General features: G+C 41.2%; 1 protein-coding gene across 4 annotated transcripts in view; it reads left to right on the forward strand.

Moving 5' to 3' along the window:
- BCAS3 (BCAS3 microtubule associated cell migration factor) overlaps positions 1-23,719 on the forward strand; it is a 574,807-nt gene that overhangs the window by 442,582 nt on the left and 108,506 nt on the right. Inside the window, exon 23 of one of the 4 annotated variants that reach the window (XM_082859918.1) lies at positions 5,727-6,242. The exons of the other annotated variants lie outside the window; for them this stretch is intronic. Coding sequence (XP_082716044.1) covers positions 5,727-5,818 — 92 coding nt within the window. The 3' untranslated portion in view covers positions 5,819-6,242. Of the gene's footprint in view, positions 1-5,726; positions 6,243-23,719 lie in introns of those variants that run through there. 4 annotated transcript variants of the gene reach the window in all.

Raw genomic sequence — 23,719 nt, forward strand, 5'->3', positions numbered from 1 at the left:
ACAAAGTTAGTGACTATGAGTTATTCATGTACCGGGTGCTTAGTTTCCCACATAGCTTGGAAACAATTAATTTTGGGTAAGCATGCATGTTTTATGTAACTGTACCTACTGGCAGTAATGCTTCATAACTAATGCATTTTGGCAAAAAAGAATAGGGGGCTATATCTGGCAGGGTAAGAAGGGGTGGTTTTCATATTTGAACAGAGAAACAGAGACTCATGTGGGAATCTTTGCTGCATTTATGGCACTTTGACAGACCCTTGAAGATAACCAATTGCATGGCCCACGTGCTAGTCCTTCCCTGAAAACCCTCTTGCTTGTGAAGAAAGACTTTAAAAAACCTCAAGTCCCTGAGTTTCATCGTGAGGATTCAGGACCAATTTTCTCTTTCTTAAAAGGAGAAAGAACCAAAATGGTGGGAAATTCTTTGCAAGTCTTGTTTTTTCCTCAGTTGTTCTCTCTCTTCTCCATTGCTGCTGTATTGGCATCTTCAACCCTTGTGAATAAGCATATTGGAAATAATTATTATTATTATCATTATTAAAGTAACTATTGTCTTTATCCTCATTTTAGAGTCATGTATCTATTTAGCAGACCACAGCAGCTAGTCCAAGCTAGTATTGTAAGATACAAAATTATGTTGCTTGCATCAGTTGGGAATTTCGTGGAATTTGCTTCTATTTGACTATATTTCCAGATGGAACCATGTGCCTAAGTGTTTGTTTTAGGCTTCCAAGAAGTCATTCCTTTGCAATGATCTGTAGCCAGACTGCTCTCCCTTGGGACTAACCTGTGTGACTAATTTGAGTAGGAGTGTGATAAACTTTGTCACCGCTTAAAAAGAGGCTAAAAATACTTCCTTTTTTTATTGGGCTTTTTTTTCCCCCCTCCATATTATCTAGCAACACTCTTCAAGGGATAATCAAAAGGAGGTGGTGAAGATTAGAGCTGATTGGGAAGGTTCTGAGTACCCAAGCTTCATTTCAGAAGCTTCACACCTTTGAGCCCCAGGGAAAAGTTTTGACCCCTAGCTTTTACAGGTTTTGTTGTAAAATCCGAGCTGCCCAGAACACTTCGTGGCTAATGGCTTTAGCAGAAGTGATTTTACAACTAAAGATGGCCATCAACCAGGCTTGCCGTAGTTCATTGTCCAGATCTAAAAAATGATTGTTAATTTGACTTCTTGTGCCAGTTAAATATTTCTAAAAAGTGTTTCTTTTTGGGTTGCAGTCTTGTGATGCAAACACAGTAAATGGAGGCAGGGCTTCCCTGAAAGGTGGAGCAGACAGACATGATTTGGAGATGGAGCACATACTGAACTGGGGGCTGCAGAGGAATCCTTGTCTTAACCCTGTTCTCTACTCACTGAGGGACCTTGGCCAAGTCACAGCCTCACAGACCCGTGTTTCGTTAACTTTAAAATGAAAGATTGGACCAGCTCTTTGGTTTTCGAACCTCCCTCTTACCCGTTCCTCCCCAGCAGCAGAGCCTTTTCTTCTAGTGAAATTTCTGCAGGACCCCAATATATAAAACAGATACAGGTGGAGATGTTTTGTTAATGGAGGGTACAGGGAAAATCCCTGTGTGGCCTCAGTTCTGGCCCCTGAGACACCTCTACATTAACCTTTCTTTAAGAGCTCTTCTGGCTGTGGCATTCTATAATTCTAATTAATGTGAGTTGAGCACTATTAATAGCAGTGGGCCTGGGTTTTTTTTTCACTCAGTACCCACAGAAGGGAGGAAAAACATGGTCTTAAATTTCAGCATGATTTAAGTTAGTAGAAGGTGTAATTCATTGATATTAAAGATGAGTGTATGTCTAACATACGACTATTAGAAGTTGTGGAAATTCACAATAGAAACCTTCTTCCTTTGCCCCAGAATGCATGGAACAAGGATGCAGAGGAGTAGATAAATGATAAACCTTCAACCATTAGACCTCACTTCTATCCATTTCCCACTGCGCCCTAATGCACAGCGCCGTCTTTTTTCTTCTCCTCCTCTCTCAAATCCTAGATCACTGCACAGTTTAGAATTTTGGCCCCAGAAGGGGCTTTTCTTGGTTCCTTGTGTCTCTCTCTGTAACTGGAGCCAGCTCTGAAGTACTCTGATTTCTACCTGTCATCTCAGCTAAGACCTTGCAGATTCAAACTGTTGTATAGGATTAAATTCTGTGCCTTCCAGGAAGAATTTCAGAAAGCGTTCCTTTGCTGTTGTTAATTGTAAAATAAACAGGTATCCCTCCCAGGGAGCAGAGTTTCCTTCTCCTTTGGTGGCCTTCCCTCTAGCAATACAGGAGCTGCTGCGACCAGATTTACACCTACAATTCCAGACCAGTTGAGAGCTCCCACTTCAATTTCCCAGTTTGCAGCATTTCGCCAACCCATGTACCAATGGCTAATCATCCCAGCCTTTTCCGAGCCATGGTTTTTCCCCACCAGCAGTTTTTCCACTGACTGCTAGAACTGTACCTCTGAGTCAGGATTTCCCCTCCAAAATACTAATGGCAAATACTGTCTAGCATTTTCTGTCAGCCAGGCACTGTCAACTCATTTGGGCTCTTTGAGAATGGCCAGAGCAAGGCCCAAGTGACAGGATAGGTGCAGAGTTTCCAGAATCCTTCTTGGCTTGTTAGAGAGAGCCGAATGACTTGCAGACGGGCAGAGTGGGTAGATCCCAAACGAGTGTCCTCCAGTTAAAACGTACAACTTGGAGAATTTGGATTTTTTTTTTTTTTTAACAAACAAATGAGCCACTTGAGTTGCTTAAGTATGAAATGATTGTTTGGCAGGTGAAGTTATTATTATTCTATTATGTTAAAAATGATTAACAAGGGCTTAATTTCATTCCAAACAGATTGTGTCAAGGCAACTGGGCGCTGCAGAAGTACAGTGAAATATGAGCTTCTTGAGCCTTTAGTAGAGGCTGAGCTAGAGACCACAGTTAGTCCTACCCTTTTCTAAACAGCCACAGCCATGAAACTTTCTTGACCTTTTCACCTTTAAACTTTGGTTGAACTTGGAAAGAAGACTTTTGAATTATAAAAAAAAAAGAGAGAGAGAGGGAGAAAAAAGAGAAGAAAAAAGAAAGGAGGAAAAAAAAAAGGTTGGGGGAGGCTGTGGACGAGATGTGGAGACTGGGAGAAAAGGACTGATTATATGTTAGCGTAACAGTAATACTAGGAAAATAATCCTCCTCTTGTGTATGAGTTTCTGCTACTGGGAGCCACAGGGTAATCAGCTCACATGACATACCCAGAGGCTAATGCTAGTCTGTGCTGTTTTTGAACATATTCAAACAAAGACTGATTATCCAAACAAGAATTTGGACTGCAGCAGTCGGACCAGTTAAATTATAGTTAGTAAAACTTGGCGCCTTCTGAGCTTGGAATGTTACAATTGCAGCTGGATCTTCGTTTGTCAGGCAGCCTCACTAAACAATAAAACCGGAGATTTTTATCTCCCCGGGACTCAGTTTAACTCCTTGGATGCAAAGAGAGAAGTGCCAACTCTCACAGCTTGGGCTCCTGGCAGCCTCTGTCTCTCCAGTCCCGCCGCAGTTAATGAGGCATCGGCGTTTTCGTGGGGTTCTGTAGGGAAGTGGGAGTGTGAAGGCAAGTTGCTCATTTTCTTATTAGAGAGAGAATTGTTGTTATTTGTTTATTCCTCTAATTAACCTTTACTAAGTGCTACTGTGGACAAAGCCCTGTGCTAGGTACTCTGTTTATGTACAAATGCCTATAACAGACAGCATAAAATAGTTGTCAGAAGGTTACAAGATATTATGAGTAATTTAGTGGAGAGAGATGGGGAAGATAAAAAAAAAAGGCTTTTTGAAGAAGGTGTTATTTGAACAGTAGGCTTGAATCTTCAAAGGTGACTCTAATGGTGATTTTATGCAGAGGGCACGACACAAATAAAGTAGTAGAGGCAGGAAAGTTGGATAGTGGATGTGAAGGGAAGTAGTAGAAGCGAAGGCTGAAAAAGTTGATTGAGACTAAAAGTAGATTGGGAATGTCAGGCCTAAGAGAGCGGCCTTTAAAAGTTATCTTTTGTTTTTATAATACATAGCTGTCTTTAATAATAAGTTAACATATATTGAAAGTTTCCCTTTTTTTTTTTTTTGGACATTGAGTGCTCATAATAATTCTCTGAGAAAACTGCGATTCAGAGAAACTAGTAACTTCCCCAAGATCACACAGCTCATAAGTAGCAGAGTCAAGGTCAAACCCAGACTGACTATAAACCCTCTCCCCGGCTCTTAACGACTTTTCTATTCTCCTCTCTACGCCTTTTAAGTTTGCTGAGTTTATGATCACAGTGCACAGTGGATTAGGCATGTTCTTCTATGGAGGCAAGCATGGATTACCACTGTTCTTGAACTGGATGGTTCTAGTGAAAAGAGTCACTTTACATGGATGATCTTTATAGCAGAGGTCAATATACAGTTACCACGATCACCACTCTGAGTTGGTTTAAGCATATGGGTTGTAATTACAAGTTCGTGTGAACAAGAGTGTTTCTTCTTGACCCATCCCATCATAACGAGACAATCTGCTCTCCTAGTTACGTCTGGCAGTAATTTTATGGTAGTACAGGGCCGACTTTGGCAGTCAAGGTCCAAAGCATTTATGACTTTGCCTTTTCTGAGAAACACACTCGATACGATGAATATATGGCTCCCCGTTCCCTGCTTCCACAGGGCATCTTCACCGTGTTCTTATCCTCTGCTGACCCTGCCACTGTCTTGTTTTCTTTCCTGTCCTCTTTGATATACTCTGTTATTGTAAGCCAGGCTTGTGGCTTCTGGCAGGGGTGATTGGCAGGGTCAGTCAGACATAAGCGCTGAAACGTGTGTCCCAGAGGTGGAAGCCAGATTTCCTCTCCGGGCCCTGAGGCCAACTCCTGTGATGGCTTTGTGGCTAGAAATAGCAAAAATCGAAATGCGTATTGCAGATAGTCCAGACAAGCAAATAAGAAATCGAAATGCTTGAATGCTTCAGATTTTTAACTTTACTAGTGGATATTTTTAACATCGGAAGCAACATAACCTATCTTTGTGTCAATTTTTCCTACGTATAGGATGGGTTTACAGTTCTTAGGGGAAGATCAGGTGCTGATTTAGTGAGTTTATTTTTGAGAAGCAAAAGCAAGAGTGAATAAAATGGGTTACCATGCTGTAGATAGTGGGAGTTGATTGGCACCAACATCCTTATTTAGCTTGGGTTAAAAGTGAATTTGGAGAGGAAATACTAGCTTGAACAGAATTATCATCAAGGATAGTTACATACCCAAGAGGAAAGCCTAGGTCTGAAATACTGACAGATTAGGGGGGTGGGTATTTGTTTGCTTTATTTTGTTATTTAATTCAATTTGCAAGGCCTCTAGTAGATAGCTCTGACACCTTTGAGAAAACTGTTGAAATTCCAGAGACAAGCTTTCTATAACTTATGATGCTTTTGGAAATTTGGGTGGCCTAACGATGAGCAATTCTTCCTTTCTGATGTTAATCATTTGTATTTTTATCAGTGGCTCTAAAATTAATATAAAAAGGGAACTTCATTTATTTTGGGCAGTCATGTTTCAGGAGTAGCAGAGGATAACATGCTACTGTTAAGATCTAGATCATGCTAAAAGTATTAAACTTAGCTTTTGGAGATTAGGTTTTCCCTACTTAAAATTAAGAACTTAAAGATTTTAATCAAGATAATCTTACAATGTCTTAAGGTGCAACTTATTCGGGAGGTGATACCGCTTGGAATAGTAAAGACCAAAGGAGAAATTGTGAGTTAATGTTTACTCTTTTATTACTATTTTAATCAAATGGCTTTACAACTTGACCTTTTAAATGTGAATATATTTTTTTAAAAGAACACTCAGGTGTGTGAAGCCATACTGTTGTATTGGAAGTTCGCAGGCCTAAAAGTCTTATACTTGAGTTTTAAATATGTATATGATAAAAATATTTTGATTGGGATTTTCTGTGAGGGCAGTTACATTCTCCTTGTGACCTGCATTTTGGTGTGGGTATTTGGATGTTTGGGAACTGTAAGCATGTCACCTCATATAATAATAATAATAATAATAGCAGTAACTACCATTTATTGAATGCCTACTCTGTGATAGACACTTCTTTTGCGTGTGTGTGATAAACACTTTATGTGCATATTTTCTTATCCTCACAACTATCCTGCCAGATAGAATAGTATTTATATTTTTAAGAGAACTGAGCCTAAGATAAGTGATAGGGACAGGCTTTGAACCCAGGATTATCTGACCCGAAAGTCCATATTCTTTCCACTGCACCATGATATTACAATGGAATGAGTTGTAGTTGATGCGCGTTTAAAACTTAGCCATTTTAGCACACATACTCTAAGAAGTTCAAGACCGATCTTATCTTATTCAGTAGACTGGATTCATTTACCTGTGTCTTTCAGCCCTGTGACTGACTATAAAGGGCTCATTTCTTTTAAATTAAATTCAGAAACACTAAAGTAAGTCTTAACTAAAACCTTCCCCCAAAAGAAACATTCTTAAGTAGTACCAAGGATGGTTGTTCTTGAGAGGATTTTGATGAATTCAAGGGTAAAAATAGTCTAGCCATTTGATTAGATTTCAATATGCCACCCTTACTTGGGAACTTTCCTCTGTTTGGACAGGAGAGGACTCTTGCCATGAGAAACTGTCTGCTCCCTCCCCGACAACTCTCACTCCCTGTCTCTCACCCTTCAGAAGAGGCCAGCCTGAAATTACAATCCAATTAGGCTTTCTTTGGGGGACCCTCAATACGATAGACACACTGAATTAGGTAGATTTGACATTAGAGGTTTGACTATTTGAAGGTGATTCCGGAAATCAATAAGGAGTTTGCTCTTTCTACCGATTTGTAGGTTGGTATACAGGAGAGAGTGGCAAAGCCAGTGAACCAGCCTGTTTGACCACCGAGCGCCTGTATCTCCCTTTGGCTCTGCTGTTCTCTACTTGTTGTCTTGTGCCAGGATCTAATACACACAAACACACACGCATACACACTCATACACCCCAAATGACTTAGCCATCTCCTTATGCTAATAACAGAAGAGAAGAGAAAGTAAATAAGCCTAATAAAATAATAATTTTGAGATAAAACCAGTTTAAAATTGTACTTTCTCCCCTACTCATAGCATGTGACACATAGGGGTTGAAACAAGGTTTGTTGAGTAAATGCTTAAGTTTTCTGAGAAGGCTAAGAGCCTTCAGGATAATAGAATAAGATTCAGTGTGTGTGTGTGTGTGTGTGTGTGTGTGTGTGTGTGTGTGTGTGTGTGTGTATGTTTTAATTAAAGGGGAATGGTTTCTCGGTGATAAGTATACCTAGGACCAGAATGGCTCTTGTTATTCAAGATGAAGAAGCCAAGAACATGAAGAAGACAGTATAAATATCAGAACCCAAAAGAGACTCTTAGATATGTCCCGATGAGCCCTAAGTCACTATACCTAAAACACATAAAGACGTTTAGAGTGGTGTTTTAATAACTTTCATGTCTATTTTGGACTCAGTCCATATTTGGTTAATGTTGCCAGACCCAGATTCTAGCTATCCTCCCTTTATATCTGATGCTTTAGACATGATGAGAACTTCTTCACTGACTAGCCCATGACGCTTAGACCCTTCCTCCGATTAGAAAGACATCACTGACTGCAAGCTATAGCAAAGAGCTGCTGTACAGAACCTGCAGTTAACAGAGCTGCTGTACAGAACCTGCAATTAACAATCTCCTGAGATGAAAAGAACCTGGAATTCAGGAAGCTAAAGGAAAAATTCACCTTCAGAGCCTCACTTCTGCCAGTCAACCTGCTTTTTTACAGAGGTTTATCCCACTTCTGAGCTGATGTTTAGGAGAAGGAATAGTGTTGATCAGTTTTCCAAAGATTGTCATGTCCCACGCTGCCTTTATGAACTAATCCCTAATCCCAGTTTCTTTCAAACAGATTGAGAACTTTATAATCTCATATAATGGGGTGCATACTATCTCATTATTGGATATATCAGGATTTATTTTGCCAGTTCTTTAGAAGATAGTGTCTTTAGAAGACAAATAAGTAGGTTTTCAACACGCTAAAAAAAGCAAAAAAAAAAAAACTAAGGGAAGTCCATTCAGTCTGTGGAAATAGCATCGGCAAAGGCATCAGTTTGAAAACAGTGTGACTAGAAGTTAGCAAAAATGTGTCATAAAAGAAAAACAATAGGTAAAATTCAGAAGATTTTTACTTTATTATTAAAATTGCCTGATGCCCACAGACTTCATTTATTCTACATTTTACAAAATGGGATATACAGGGAAGGAGCAATGTTTTTTAAGACTTAACTGAAACTCCATAGGATTTGTGATTTCACTATTCATCCTCCTAAACGCAGTGTAATAGACTATAATTTTAGGCAGTATTTAAGCAAATATTACTGATAAATTAATAAAGTTGCTTATTTTATTTATTTAGGCTGCATTGGGTCTTCGTTGCTGCTGTGGGCTTTCTCTAGTTGTGGCGAGCGGGGGCTTAACTCTTCGTTGCGATGCACGGGCTTCTCATTACAGTGACTTCTCTTGTTGCGGAGCACGGACTCTAGGCTCACGGGCTTCAGTAGTTGTGGCTCGTGGGCTCTAGAGTGCAGGCTCAGTAGTTGCGGTGCATGGGCTTAATTGCTCCGCAACATGTGGGGTCTTTCTGGACCAGGGATCGAACCCGTGTCCCCTGCATTGGCAGGTGGATTCTTAACCACTGCACCACCAGGGAAGTCCTAAAGTTGCTTATTTTAGAAGATGTAAAAGTTGTTCCCATATTATCTGATGTCAATCAGTTTTTCTCTCTGGTCGAAATTTTATATGTAAAACTCAAAGTCATAGAAGTCCTCTGCCTACTATTCAGTGGTTTCAGATGGTAGGCTTTAACGTAACAACTGTGAGATGTTGGGCTATCATAAAAACCAGTTCCTCAGGGAACACCTAAATTTAGTACTTCTTTTTAATGGTAGTGAAAGTCTCATTGAAAGAAAAAACAACAGGAGATTGTTAGGGGACCTCTTACTGCCTAGTCCTGAGGGATATGGAGCTGATGGGACACCTCTTTAGATCTAGAGACCTGTTCTTTGTGGACTCAATGTAATGTCAAAGCTGGAAGGCTTCCTCCTCTGACATGTGAAAAACCTGACACTCTGAGAGTTCAAGTGATCTATGTACAGTGGTTGACAGGGCTGACACTTACAATCCCAGCCTTTTAGCACCTGGATTTGGCCTTCCTTACATACTGATCAAGGATTGTTTTCTGGCCTGGGAGAACCCTGGACCTATCATGACCCCAGACCTGGTCTAAGGTGGCATTCTAGAGATGGTTGAGTTAGGAATAGGTCTAAAGTAGGTTGAAATTGGTCCCTGGGTCTCTCCCTCCACTTCCAAAACTGTCTAAGGATTTCGAGGAGCCCCAACCATCAGAGGGTACACTAGGGGTAGTATTGTATATCCGGTAATATTTTGGACATGACCTACCTGGCATGGCCTGATTGGAGATTGAATACCTGAATTATACCAGCTGCTGCAGGTGAGCTCTCTTGGTTGGCAAGAGAATTTCCTTTTCTTTTTTAATGCAAATCATGCTTTCGTTTTAATATAATATCGACCATTCAGCCTTGACATGATTTAAAATGAATGTGGCTAGTTTTGCCTATGAATATGTGTGTAGAATAACTTAATTGACAAGCAGTCATGAAGTTCTCCTTGAGGCTGATGTTATCCCATCATTCAGAGACCCATTTTGGTTAATTTGTTTTTTCATATAGTTTCTGGTGGGAAAAATGCATTGCTTTCCTACTGAAATTAACTTGATTGAAATGTCTTAGACTTTGTCATCTTCCAACGGCTGAAGAGGTTATTTCCCAAGTGTTTAATTTTTTAAGTACAGTGTATATTAATGTAACTGCCACTTTCTCACATTCATCATTCCATGAAAAATTATCAACTGCATGCATTGAACAGATTTATATTTACATTCCAAATTCCCATTCACTGTAGGGTTTATTTAACTTTGAAGATATCATGGAAATTTGATAAAGATGAGGTTTTTAAAAACTTGTACCATTTATTGATTTGCTAAATATAATTTTCACATTTTCTTTAAAGTATTCTATAATATATCTTTCAGAAGGAAACACTTAAAGAGTAATGCAATCTACAGGAACTGTTCAATCAGAAATAATGAGTGGAGAGGTCACTTGTCAAGAACATATTTTTTGAAATACTTACATTTAAGGGTTTCCAGTCTTCGAGGTAAAAAGTTCTGCCATGAAAAATATGGACTGCATCGGGCTTCTGAATTCTATACAACATGTCACGATTTGTGCTCCTGGGCTAAAGATAGAAAGTAAAATAAAATGTTCTTTGTCTGTTTAGTTATCCTTGACTCCGTGAAATTCTCCAAAGTAATTACTGGTGACCACAATACCACCTACCAGCAAGAACAGCCTTGACCCTGTGCCAGCTGCCTTATTGCTGACCACAGCTGCTCTTGACTAGAGCAGATGTTTCTCCTTTTGCCTTGCCAGTAAAATTTTATTGATCAGTTTTGCACATAGAGAGCAGTATACTCTGCCTGAAGAGCGGCCAGAGATCTTAGCCACCTTTGTACAAGAAGGTTAGATTTCCCCTCTCTACCATGAGGTCCCCACTCCCAGGTTCTGTGCATCCTACTTCCCAGGCCTCGGGACTTGTAAACTGCAGTCCTCTTGGGTTTGCTTCCCTACCCACCCATGTAATTTTCCCAAAGAAAATAATGTTGGAAGAGCAACCACACTTGTGGTTGCAACTTGCTGCTTTAAAAGGCTGTCACATTAGAACTTTGCTCCTACCAGCTGTGGGTTTGCAAAAAGGAGTTAGGGTACTTTGTTGGGATGTTTTGTTAGGATGCTTTTCTGAATTTTTCCACATCTCTTCGGTTTGGATGTTGACTTGGAAATCTCTTTTGAATTAGCTTCTTTTGGAGAGCTTTCTGCCTTCCTGAACACTTCTTGAATCCTTGCCCCACGAAGGCAGCCAAAGGAACTTCTTCTGATTGTACGTATCAAGGGTGGCACCCTGTTTGAGTCTGAAAGTTGAAGCACTTTAAAGGCCTGTATTTTGCTTTGGATGATTTAATACAGTTTCCCTGTGTTGCTTGTCCAGAGGTAAAGGAATAGATTTTTGAGTTGAAGCTGAAGGGAGGACAGGTAAGATATAAGATCAGAGGGTAAAGGCCATATGGTGAGAATTTGTCTGCCTTGTGCTTTCGTAACAGGAAGTGGCCCTGACCTGAGTCCCTCAATGTTCATTCCAGGAGTGTGTCATTGTGGAAATTTATCTAGCCAGCTCTGTGGGCAGATGACCAGTTCTGATAGCCTGATTTTAAGGCTCCTAACACATATGATACCAGGACTTCATTGAATATTCTATTTAGTCCATATTAGGATACATAGGTCAAGGTGAGTGATTACTTTTAGATCTATAGGTCAGGAAGTTTGAGGCACATTTAATGCTTTAGACCACTTGGAGTAGTTTAAAGTAGTAGTATATTCTCAAATACTTATAACACAAAACTTGATTCTTCTTTGATCTTAAAAAGAGGAGCTTTTGTATATTCTTTTGCTACCTTCTCTGCTACTCCTGTAGAAATTTATTTTTAAAGTAAGAGCCTTGAAAGTAATATCAGCACTGCTAGACTGGGTATTTGGCACAGGACTCGGGCTTTTTTTTTTTCATGTTCCCAGAGCAGAGCACTCTTTAAACTAGGATGAGAAAGTTAATTTTAATCCTCCAAAGGCTTATTTGCTAGCACAAAAGGTCATGAAACACACCCAAAAACTATATTGCTGAGGTCTTAAGGAGAGAGATCTCGGCAGCAGAGATGGACTCCAGTATCCCAACACAACACAGAATTATTTCCCTGGGTGGAGAAACAGTTTGTTTTAGACTTCCCTGTCGGTCCAGTGGTTAAGACTCAGCACTTCCATTGCAGGGGGCACGGGTTTGATCCCTGGTCGGGGAACTAAGATCTCACATGCCTCATGGCACGGCGGAAAAAAAACAAACAAAAAAACCCAGTTTGTTTTAGGAGCACCAATGAATGCAAAAATGACTGAATGGAAGGGCTTTCCCTTAACCTGTCTAAGGGAAACTCTTGGTTTCACATTGTTTCATCCCAGAAGAGAATTCTTTAGAAGTGGTTATAAAATGGTGGTAGAAGTTATTTCCAGGATGTTTAAGTAGCTGTTCTCCGTCCAATCTTTTTATAATTATAACCACTTGACCTATGATCTGTCAAAAGAGAGAAAGACTTGCCATATCTAGCTGGTAGACCCCTGGAGTATGAAAATAGGATGACCTAATTTTTCAAAGCTTTCTTTTGAGCTGATTTTTTTAGGTTATTAAAATGTCACCTGCCCCAGAGATTACGAATCAGAAATTGGGGACTTCCTTGGTGGCACAGTGGTTAAGAATCCACCTGCCAATTCAGGGGACACGAGTTCGAGCCCTGGTCCGGGAAGATCCCACATGCCGCGGGACAACTAAGCCTGTGTGCCACAACTACTGAGCCTGTGCTCCAGAGCCTGCGAGCCACAACTACTGAGCCCGCATGCCACAACTACTGAAGCCTGCGCGCCTAGAGCCCGTGCTCTGCAACAAGAGAAGTCACCGCAATGAGAAGCCTGAGCACTGCGATGAAGAGTAGCCCCCACTCACTGCAACTAGAGAAAGCCCACACACGGCAACAAAGACCCAATGCAGACAAAAAAAAAAAAATTCAGTTTTGATAGGTTTATAAACAACTGCTCCTTCACATTGTGGATTCTGACACATTATGAAAATCGGCCCTGCTGAGCCATTGCAAGAATTCTCAATATATTGTGCAAGTTTTGATGGCAAGGGAACTGAGAGGAAGGCTTGTTTTTCATAAAAAAAAATTGCTTTAGAAACTAAGGTTGTAACTGAGCACTGCTCTGTACTGTATCAAGCCATAATATCCAGTGAGTCATGAAGACATTAGGGAAACACTGGAGACATCATAAGAAACATTTGAGTTAATGTTTGAGATAAGGAAGATGGCTATCTCTGAAAAGAAACTGAAATTAAAGGGCACATGGTCCCATTTTCAGATGACTAAAGGGAATTCCTTCCAGTGACGCTTCCTTTACTCACCGATGGTCATCCTGTAGGTGGTGAAGAGCCAGGTGGAGAACTAGAAACCAGGTTTCTGAGCTCCCGTAGGCCATGAGACCTTGGGTAAATAACTTGCCCGTGTTGGCTTCAGTTCCTCACCTGAAAATGAGTGATGGACTACATCATCTCCATGGATCCTTCTGGTCGAAGGAGTCTCTGTAAATCTGGTTTTTGAACATTGTGTTATATTAGATGTTCCTGGAAAGGTTTTATCATTTGTGGCTGCCATTGTGGTGCTTTGTGTCACTGGGAGTACTTAATACTTGGACCACTCAAGCGACAGTTTCCTCCTGGCCAGGAATCCAGATGGCCAAATGCTCCCATCCCCCGGCCCTGCCCCAAGAAACCCTTCGCTCAGAAAGGTCATTTCATTTCCTGTGAGCCTGTGATTCAGGTTTATATCACTGGTCCAAGAGCTGGGCATCATTTGTCCATCTGGAGGGTGGGACAATGGAGACCTCAGCCCCTCAGACTCTGTCAAGTGACCCAGCCTTCCGGGGAGTTGTCAGCCTGGTGACAAGCTGGTGGAGAGCCCAATCCTCTGTTAACTTCAGGCCTAATTCTAATGAATTTGGGATTCCTTGCTGAAAAGCAAACTGGATCTTGGTATGTCCAAGACTCTGCCCTTGAAACCTCTGGGCTGATGACTGATATGTTAGTCTCTTGGGACAGGGCTGTACAGTTGAGAAAAGTAGCAAGAGCATCAGATCTCCGTGGGTCATCTGGCCCCCATAAAAAAGCAATAGCAAACTGGGAAAAGGCTAGACTGCACAGTTCCCAGCTATACTGGCTTATTAGACAAAGCCACCCACTCCATCTTTGTTTATAGAACTCATTTTCAGGAACAAGTGTTTTATAGTGAGGTGGATGTTGTTAAGAAGCTATTTATAATGGAAGATCTCAAATATGTGAGCCCTCTATCAAGCTTGATCTAAAGGAACTTTGATGGGTGGCAGTTTAGGAGAAAAAGGGAGAAAAGGATAAGGAAAAAAAACTAATAAAAATAGCTGAGATCACTCAACAGTTATCAAGAAACAGATACTACAGTTTTATAACACTAAGTACTAAAAGTATATGCACTCTTAAAAGGCAATTAAAACGTATGCTCTGAAACTATAAAACATTTTCTTTTCATCTGCAACATAGAGGGCAGATTACAACACATTAATAACGTTTTGTTTAGAGTTCAGTTTCTGATGGTTTCCAAATGTAGTCTGTGTAGATTAAGCAGAAGGAGTCCAGTTCCCTTTTTTAAGAGTGCTTGTAAAGGAAAGCAATGTGGTAAGATTGTTATGAAAAGAGAGTGTATTTAGGAAATAGCACTTAGCAGGGTCTCTCTGAATGGCTGCCAGGTCAGGAAGCTGAAGTGCAAGGCTTGGCCCTTGTTCAGCCCCCCCAGTTCCAGCTCCTTGACCACACAGTACGTCAGGAACATGTCACAGGCCAGCCAGGAAGACTCGGCCCCGCCCATGGGCCAGCTTGGCACGGCTGCTTTCACATAACCCAGGGCTCCAGAGGGGCCAGAGGCAGGCATTCCAGGGCCACGGGAACATGCAATTTTTTAAAATAGAAATGAAGAACTTTAAAAAAAAAAAAGCCTGGGAATCAAACAGTTGCTGAGTCCTTATGGAACATGGTCCCTCATGGAGAATGTCAGAGCTGAAAAGGGCCTTAAAGGTTATCTCATCCTCTGCCCTTGTCTTACAGACAAGGAAATTGACTTGGATTAACTGCAGTGGCAGAGTCAAGATGCAACCCGTAGCTCTCAGTTCTCAGTCGGCTAACCCCACCGGCTCCACCTCGGTGGGCTAAGTCTTCTCTCTTGGGAGCTCTGTCCTGTCCTTAGCGTCCTGCGGTGCTGTGTAGGAGCCCTGTGGACACCCTCCCCCTTGGATCTTGGCGATTCAGTGATTTGTTGCTGCATCATTTGCTCCTGCTACTTGCCTAACTGCTCTGTGCCTCAGCCTCAGTTTCTTCATCTGCAAAATGGAGATAATATCAGGGTTAATTCCTCATAGAGTTGTTACGAGGATTGACTGAGTAAATAGATGTGACGTTTCTAGTGGCTGGCCCTTAATAAGAGCTCAATAATGTTAGCTGTTATTATCATTAATAATAGCATTTATTGGCCTTATTATCAGTACTATCATTGTGATGTCATTGTTACCACTATTGTTTCGACAGTCACTCTCAGGAATTTGGGCCTGGGGGGGATGGAACATGAGCTCTATCACTAGGAGGCTGTCAGACCCAGGATTGAGGGGTCATGAATACCTCTGGGCTGGTGTTTCATGAAGTCCTACCATCAGATTCCAGCTGAGGAGTAGAGGTTTAGAAGTGGGTTGTTTTTTTTTTCTTTGATTGTTGTTGATGTTTGTTTTTGTTTTGCATTTTTATCTTTGTTACGTACTTTCAGTTGAAAGGGACTTTGGGGATGATTGAGTGATTATATATTACAGTTCAGTCTCCTCAATTTACATGTGGGAAAACTGAGGCTCAGAGAGATAAAATTTGCCTTACGTTTTGCTGCCCTAACTTCACAATTGCCTGGAACTCTTGTCTTATTTATATATAAAAGAAGACTGGAGGAGAAAGAGCCTGAGGATAATACCCACAAGACCTCAGTCCTTTAGCTTTTCTTCTACATTAGGCCCACGGAGACCCTATTAAAACCCCAGTTGTGACCTTATTCCTTAGCACAGAGACAACCCTAAAGAAAAATTCAAGAGAACCAACCCCTTCCTTAGGTATTAGAGAACAATCCCTATAAAAATTAAGTGGATTTTTTTTGGGGGGAGGTGTTTTGCTTTGTTTTTTGTGCTTCATGCTTTTATTTTTTGGATGTTTGTTTTTTATTTAAAACCTTGAAGAGACTTAACCCTGTTGGGCTGCTACTGCCTCACCCCAAGCATTGTCCTTTGAGGCCTCGTATGGTACTACCTGAAAGAAGACTTACTTTCCCAGTTGCTTTAAAAACTGTGAGAAGCACATTTCTGTGCTTAACATAGGCTCACTGGTTTAAAAAGTAAAATTACTTTCTTAGTTTATGCATCAATTATCTTTTCCTTGAGCTTTTTTTTAAATATAAATTTATTTATTTATTTTTGGCAGCATTGGGTCTTTGTTGCTGTGCGAGGGCTTTCTCTAGTTGCCGCGAGTGGGGGCTACTCTTCCTTGTGGTGCGCAGGCTTCTCATTGTGGTGGCTTCTCTTGTTGCAGAGCACAGGCTCTAGAGTGCAGGCTCAGTAGCTGTGGCATGCGGGCTCAGTAGTTGTGGCTCATGGGCTCTAGAGCGCAGGCTCAGTAGTTGTGGCACATGGACTTAGTTTCTCCGCGGCATGTGGGATCTTCCCGGACCAGGGCTTGAACCCTGTCCCCTGCATTGGCAGGCGGATTCTTAAACACTGCACCACCAGGGAAGCCCTCCTTGAGCTTTTATCTCTCCTTCGCCCTTGTGTCAAATCAGTTTTCCTGTTTTTCTAAAATGATTGACCAAGTAGTTGGTAAGATTAGAAAATTTAACTACACTGCTTAAATAGCAGGTAAGTATAGTATTTGATTGCTGGAAAGGTCTTGCATACTTAACAACAACAATACTACAACAACACTGATTATTATTTACCTAGAAAAATCAACCATAAATTCATCCCAACTCTCAGTAAGAATATTTTAGCTTTTCGCTTTTAAGGTTTTAAGCTCTGGGATTGCCTGGCTACATTGAAACACCTGGTACCTTCCTCTTTGGGACTCTTTTTAGTTTCATTAATCTAAATTTGTTCTGACGGCACTGAAGCAGCTTTTCTAAGAGCTGTAATTGTCACAGAAAGAGCACAAAGACTTATTGAAGTTTCAGATTTTGCTCTGTTTGGAGCTACCATAGATTGGAACCGATTCTCCATCCTCATCTCTGGCCCAGAGTTGGATGAAAATATCAGAGCTTTCCCTTCTCTGATGCTTGTCGAACATACCCTTCCCAGCAGCTAATCACGTTCCTAATTTTCCAAAGAGCAAAAGCAAATCTCAAGAGGTAACTCTTCATCTCAAGGTCATCTGACCAGGTAAGAAGAGAGTTTGGATGAGTGCGCCCAAGTTTCTTTTCCTTATAGCCTCTAAAAGACATCCATGATACACTTTCTTTAGTTTCCACATCCCACTTTCCTACATTTCTTCTTAGTTTGACAATGTCTGGAAATCATCGTGGGAAACTGGTGGTGACTTCCAGTGGTCAGAGATTTTGAATATCATCAGCACCCATAAGCCTTCCCATCCTTCTCTAGAACCCCAGTGGGCATATCATTGCACCCTGTGGTGTGAGTGAGGGCCCTGGAATCAGAGTAGACTTGACTTTGTGCTTCTTGGTAGTTGGCTTAAGTGCCAACTGCATGTATTGAGTGAAGCTTTTCCATCAGAATGATCATTTTTGGGGAAGACTTTTCTAAACACGTGTTTGCTTGACCACACCGTGTGTAGAGTTTGGGGACTAAAGATTTCCTGATTGAGCTGCTCATGTGGAGACCCTTACCACAGCTTTCTTTCCCTGAGCTATTTATAGTAAAGTCCTGGCAATTTGTTTATACGTTCAGTGAAAAACACCTAATAAAATAATAAGTGGATGGCGTTTGGCTCTCAGGAATTTGGGGGCCTTGCTAGTTTCCTTGCCAAGCTACTTACATGCAACTTTGCTCCTGGACTTGAGGGATGGGAGTTGCCACATTATCCATTTTCCCCTGAAAATTGAGTCTGATCAAACCAGAAGCTTATTTTCTGAAACTCCAAATCACAAGTATATCATATTTATTTTCTGACTTTAATCTTTACTTTTTACACTTAATAAAATGTTTCCCGCCCATTGTCAACCTCTACTCATAGTCATAGGCTAAACGGGCTAATGACTCGTAATTGAGGCTTCTTTTTTAACATGGAAGTGCTGTGTTTCAAAGTGCCTTCAAAGTGACCCTGAGCTGGACCAGACGACATGGGGTCATTAAGCCTTCCTTCTTCAAGCCAAGAGGTAGTTTCTTTTTTCATGATTTCTTTAAACAGAATGTCTTTGTCCGTGGAGTGCTATGCATTTGAGGTTGATGCCCACTTCTTGCCTTTAAAACCATTGAGTCTGGGGCCCGGAGAGAGACGAGTAGGATACAAAGGTGAACAAGAGACAGGGCCACACAAAAATAACCATTACAAAAGGGACTCTTCTCAATACTCTGTAATGACCTATATGGGAAAAGAACCTAAAACAACAGTATATGTGTAATTGATTCACTTTGCTGTACAGTAGAAGCTAACACAACATTGTAAATCAACTACACTCCAATTAAAAAAAAGAAAAAGAAATGTTAAAGAGAAAAAAAAGGGACCTAAGGGTTTTTAGGGTTGTTTGTATCCTGTGGCACAGGAACCCAAAGTAATTTCCTTAGCCTTAAACCCAACCCCCAAACGCTACAGATGGTCTTTGTTTTTGTTTTAATAAATTTATTTATTTTATTTATTTATTTTTGGCTGTGTTGGGTCTTCGTTGCTGCGTGCGAGCTTTCTCTAGTTGTGGCGAGCGGGGGCTACTCTTTGTTGTGGTGCACGGGCTTCTCATTGCAGTGGCTTCTTTTGTTGCAGGGCACAGGGTCTAGGTGCGTGGACTTCAGTAGCTGTGGCACGTGGGCTCAGTAGTTGTGGCGCACGGGCTTAGTTGCTCCGTGGCATGTGGGATCTTCCCGGACCAGGGCTCGAACCCATGTCCCCTGCACTGGCAGGCAGATTCTTAACCACTGCGCCACCAGGGAAACCCCTGCAGATGGTCTTTGAACAGCGTACAAGTAAGGGGTAGGCCTTACTACTGCACTTATGTGTGTCTCTGAACCGTTTCTGGGGGTGAACTCAAATTCTGTTTAGGTATTTTCTCTACCAACTCAAGAATTTTGGGTTTTTAAAAATTTTACATTATGCTCTAGTTATAGAGCATTTCCCCCTTTTAAATCTAAACCTGTGAGATGGATGTTTTCATCCCCATTTTGCCGATAAGGCTTAGAGAAAGAAACTCATCTAAAATCACATTGCTAAAAAAGGCCAGAACCCTGGCCTTCAACCCATATTCTCAGTCATTCCTTCAAGAAAACTTTTTACCAAGTTACCTTCCTTTGAATGGAAGACTTCAGTGGCCCCAGGAGAGTCTTTATGTATCCCCAAATAGCAAATAGTTTGATCATGTCAAAATATTTTTCCCCTCAAAAACTTTACTGAGTGTTGTCACCTTCAAATAATAGAAATCCAGATTCATTAATTTCTTGTTGCAGGCAACACAGTGTAGTGGGGGGAACATGGAATTGGGGGGCAATCAAATAATTCAGAAATATGACTCTGTTCTGCCGTAAATGTGGGACTTTCACTTAGCCTGTTTCTTCTTCTATACAAATGTGAATAGCAAACCACCTCAAAGGAGTCTATGAATCTAGATGAAATGACAGCACAGTGCCTCATATTCACAATGATAAACTGGAGGCTCCCTTCCCATTTTCACTTTGGTTCAAACCGATCTTTTCTATCTGACCTCCTGCTCCTTGCTTAGATGAACCCTTTGCTTGTGCCGAATTTAATTAATGGGTTGGCCAGAAAGTTCATGTGAACTTTCTGGCCAACCCAATATTTATCATCTCTTGAGCATGCCTTCCACCTTGCCACCTTCATATTTTTGTGCACATTGTCTCCTTCCTCTGAAAAGCCCTTCTGTCATCAGTATCCCTTTGTACACACGTATAGAAGTGCTACTCATCTTTCCAATTTTAGATCAAATACCATTCCTCCTCGTAGCCTTTTCTGCTGCTCACCCTTTCTGCCATGATTTTCTAAACAGGGCATTTATTGATAATAATTTTAGTTGGCTCATCTAATGTAACGAGGATTGGTATACACTCTCTTTAGTTTATTTGGGAAGCCAAGTGTTACTCTGTGGAAGAATCACAGAACACTAGCTAAATATTAACTGACTCTTCCATCCCCTTCCAGCATATGGATTTGTATTTGTAATTCCCTCTAGATAAGATTTTGCCGTCCCTCTTAATTTTATTAATCCATTCTAAACTGACAGATGTTGCAGCAAGCCTTGAGCTCTTGGGGATTCTTATTTCATTCCTGATTAAAAGATGTTTCCTTCTTAAACCCAAGGGTCTAAGTATACACTGCCCTTCTCTCCTAAACAGCTTATTTGAATGTCAGGAGTAACCTTGTTGTTGTCTATCGGATACTGAAGAAGATTTCTGGTAGCTGAGCCCCTTCTAAAATGTTTCTTTCTAGCAGACAGAAGAGTGGTATGGGGGTAGATTAGCAGTAGTTCCTGGTACTTTGTAGTTGCTTAGTTAACAGTAGTACGATCTTTACTTTTTATTTACATCAGAAGAGGCTGGGGGCAGTAAGCAGAACTCACAGAACTAATCTGTGTTGATATCTCTTCTTCTCAAGGGCACGTAGAATTTGAGAACACTGAAATTCAGCCAGATAGTGACCCAGAGTTATGGTCAGCGTTCCGGTATGGTTTGTGCTTTGTTCTGATTAGAGTCCAGCTCTGACTTTAATAGCATAGCAATTGTCAGTTCCTATCCACAGAAGCTGAGAACATCAGATCATCTGTTTAACTCTGGAGAAGCTGAGGGTGGCCTAAGTCATGGTCCATCCTTAGGTTACTAGCTACTGTGTGAACTGCTGCTCCAGAAGACAAGTTATCAGCGTAAGAATTTTAATGAAGCCATTTAAGTTTTCTACCCACGGGAGCTGGTTCTCTTGTTTATTTCCCTTTCATCAGCCTACCAGCAAGAAGAGGCTCATGTTCTTTCCCAGGGCACCAGTCCTGGAGCAGGCAGCTGTCCATTACTGGCCTGGGACAATCATATTGGAGATCTCCCTGACACCAGACACTGGCTATCGCTTCTGCTCTCCTGTTGGCTGATCCTCCACGTGCTCTTAGGGGCGCCTGAGGTCATCTTTTTCCTTAGGAGGTGTCACTCTGTGCCATCTTTACTGTAGATAACTGTGGATTTGCCGTCTATCACTTCGGGTTGGCAGTAGCTACCGTTTATTGAACTGTGTGACTTAAGCACTGGGCAGGTTGCTTAACCTTGATTGTCACGAGTCCCCCATACAGCCTTTTAAGGAAGGTATTATTACACCCATTTTACAGATATGTATTGGGGAAGTTAGGTAACTCGGTCAAATTACTAACTGCAGAACCCGAGGCTTAACTTCAAAGCCCCATTTTTCCACTCTGTTTACAAAAAGCTCAAAATGCCCCTGAAACTCTGAAGTCACTGTGGCATTTCACACTAACATTACCAGAAATTCCCGGGACGTTAATGTAGTGATCAGACTTGAATCTGTAGGGGCATTAGCCAGTTCAAAAGCAGTAGATGTCTACCGTTTTATAAGAAAACCCAGAGAAGCCCAAGTACATTAGAAAAACTCAAATTGAAAAGCTTAAGTAAAAATATTCATTTGAAGGTCATCTATTTATACTGACACGAGGTCTATGGAAAATGAGGGAGCCAGCATCGTGTTTCTGAAATATGCAATTTTACAATGGGAACGTGTTATAAAACGCCCCGCCACTGTTGTTTGCCTTGGGATTTAGGGTGAGAGACATGAAGGCTGACAACTCTCTTCCTGTTGTAGGTCAGAGCTTCAAGGAACTCTGTAATCTTCCCACCAGCTTTCCTCTCTCCTGGAACTCACGGGTAAAATTAGATGCTGGCTGGACTTCAGTAGCTGAGTTTGAAAGCTTTCAGAGGCCCAGTCAGACAACTGCAGCAGACTGCTTTCTCACAGGACCATTTTGAGAGACGCTTTGTACAGACTAACATAGTTTGGTAAACTGATGAGCGTCTGACAATTCTTCCATAAAACACCATTAATAACAGTGTCCATAGGAGCAGAAAAAAAAATTATCTTCGTGTGGTTAATCTCCTTGGAAACAGGATAAGGCTTTATCTTCCTTTTATCAGTATGCTGCATCTGCCTCTTGATATTGCTTTACTATATGTATACTGGTAAAGTTTTGTTTTCTTTTTTTAAAAACCCTCTATTTGAGTTGGAATTCTTTGATTATACACATTCTAATTGACTCTAGGAGGCAAACGTGGTGAACAGGGTGTGGGAAGGAATCAGAGAATGAGAGCTCCCAAACCAGCATCAAACACATTTATCTAATTTGACACAATTTGCCTGGAAGTCATAGAAAGAGACTGAGGTGTCCCCATTCAGAATATAAAGAGCCAGAGACTAAAACCAGACTGAAAAGGGCCAACCCATTAGGAAGTACCTCCCTGGGGAGCGGGTGGGCAGGGGAAAGAGGTTAGATGGCAGCTATTAAACCCGGAATCTAGAATGTGTTCAGAGAGACTGCTACACGGGAAAATCCTCCTTCCTGGGCTCAGCTGGGCAGGGGACGGCTCAGGAAAAGGGGTTCTGCTTATTCTCTGCTGCAGGATGCTACCCTCTGACCCTTTATAAGTCAGCCTTGCTTGATTACTCCTTTTAATTCAAGACTCAAAACAGCTTGTAAAGTTTTTTTTTTTTTTTTTATCATTCCTTTCCAGATTGTGTGGGCCACACTGTAGCATGGGCTTTTCTTTTGTCCACATCTGTTTTCCAACCTCATTACTCTTCTGTTATTACATCCATTAAAAGAGAGAGAGAGAGCTGTTTATTTCTTTTCTGCATGTTTTCCCCCCAGTTTCAAAAGCTAACATGGTAAATCATGTGATGTTTGGTGTGATCGCCTCTGCAATTTCTAGTATATGAATTGATGGTGGCTTATACAGGAATTGGTTGAACCCTATTGTTTAAATTAGCTATACCCAAGCCAAGGCTTACAACTCACATAAGGCTATTTCAGTGTAGACTGCGACTGTCATTTCTATATTAGAATGTTACATCGTATGCTCCAGGGCATATGGTAGTCACATGACTTTTTGGGTAATATGACTTATTTAATTTGAATATAATTATTTAAAGGCAAATGGAAGCTGGGAGGCATAGCTTTAGGATTTATGGTGGTTTTACTCAGTGGAGAGAGAGCTAAGAGAGATGAGACAAGGATGCCCATTAACACCGTTTCTATTCAGCATTGTATGGAAGTACTAGCCAATGCAATGAAGTAAGAACAAGCAATAAGAAATGTAAGATTTGGAAGGAAAGAGACATAGCTGACCTTATTTGTAGATGATAGGATTTGCTGCATAGAAAATCCAGGAGAATCAACAAACTATTAGAATTGTTGCTGGATACGGAAATTGATGGTGTTGCTACAGGCCAGCAATAACCAATTAAAGAAACAACCCTTTTTGCCAAAGCAGTGAAGCACAAAGAAGCTAGGAATAATCCTTAGAAAAGATATGCAGAATGTTTACAGAAAATTTATAAAAGGAAATTGAAAGGGGCTTCCCTGGTGGCGCAGTGGTTGAGAGTCCGCCTGCCGACGCAGGGGACACGGGTTCGTGCCCTCGTTGGGGAAGA

Source organism: Leucopleurus acutus, assembly GCF_964270905.1.
Source record: "Leucopleurus acutus genome assembly, chromosome: 19".
Lineage (NCBI taxonomy): Eukaryota > Metazoa > Chordata > Mammalia > Artiodactyla > Delphinidae > Leucopleurus > Leucopleurus acutus.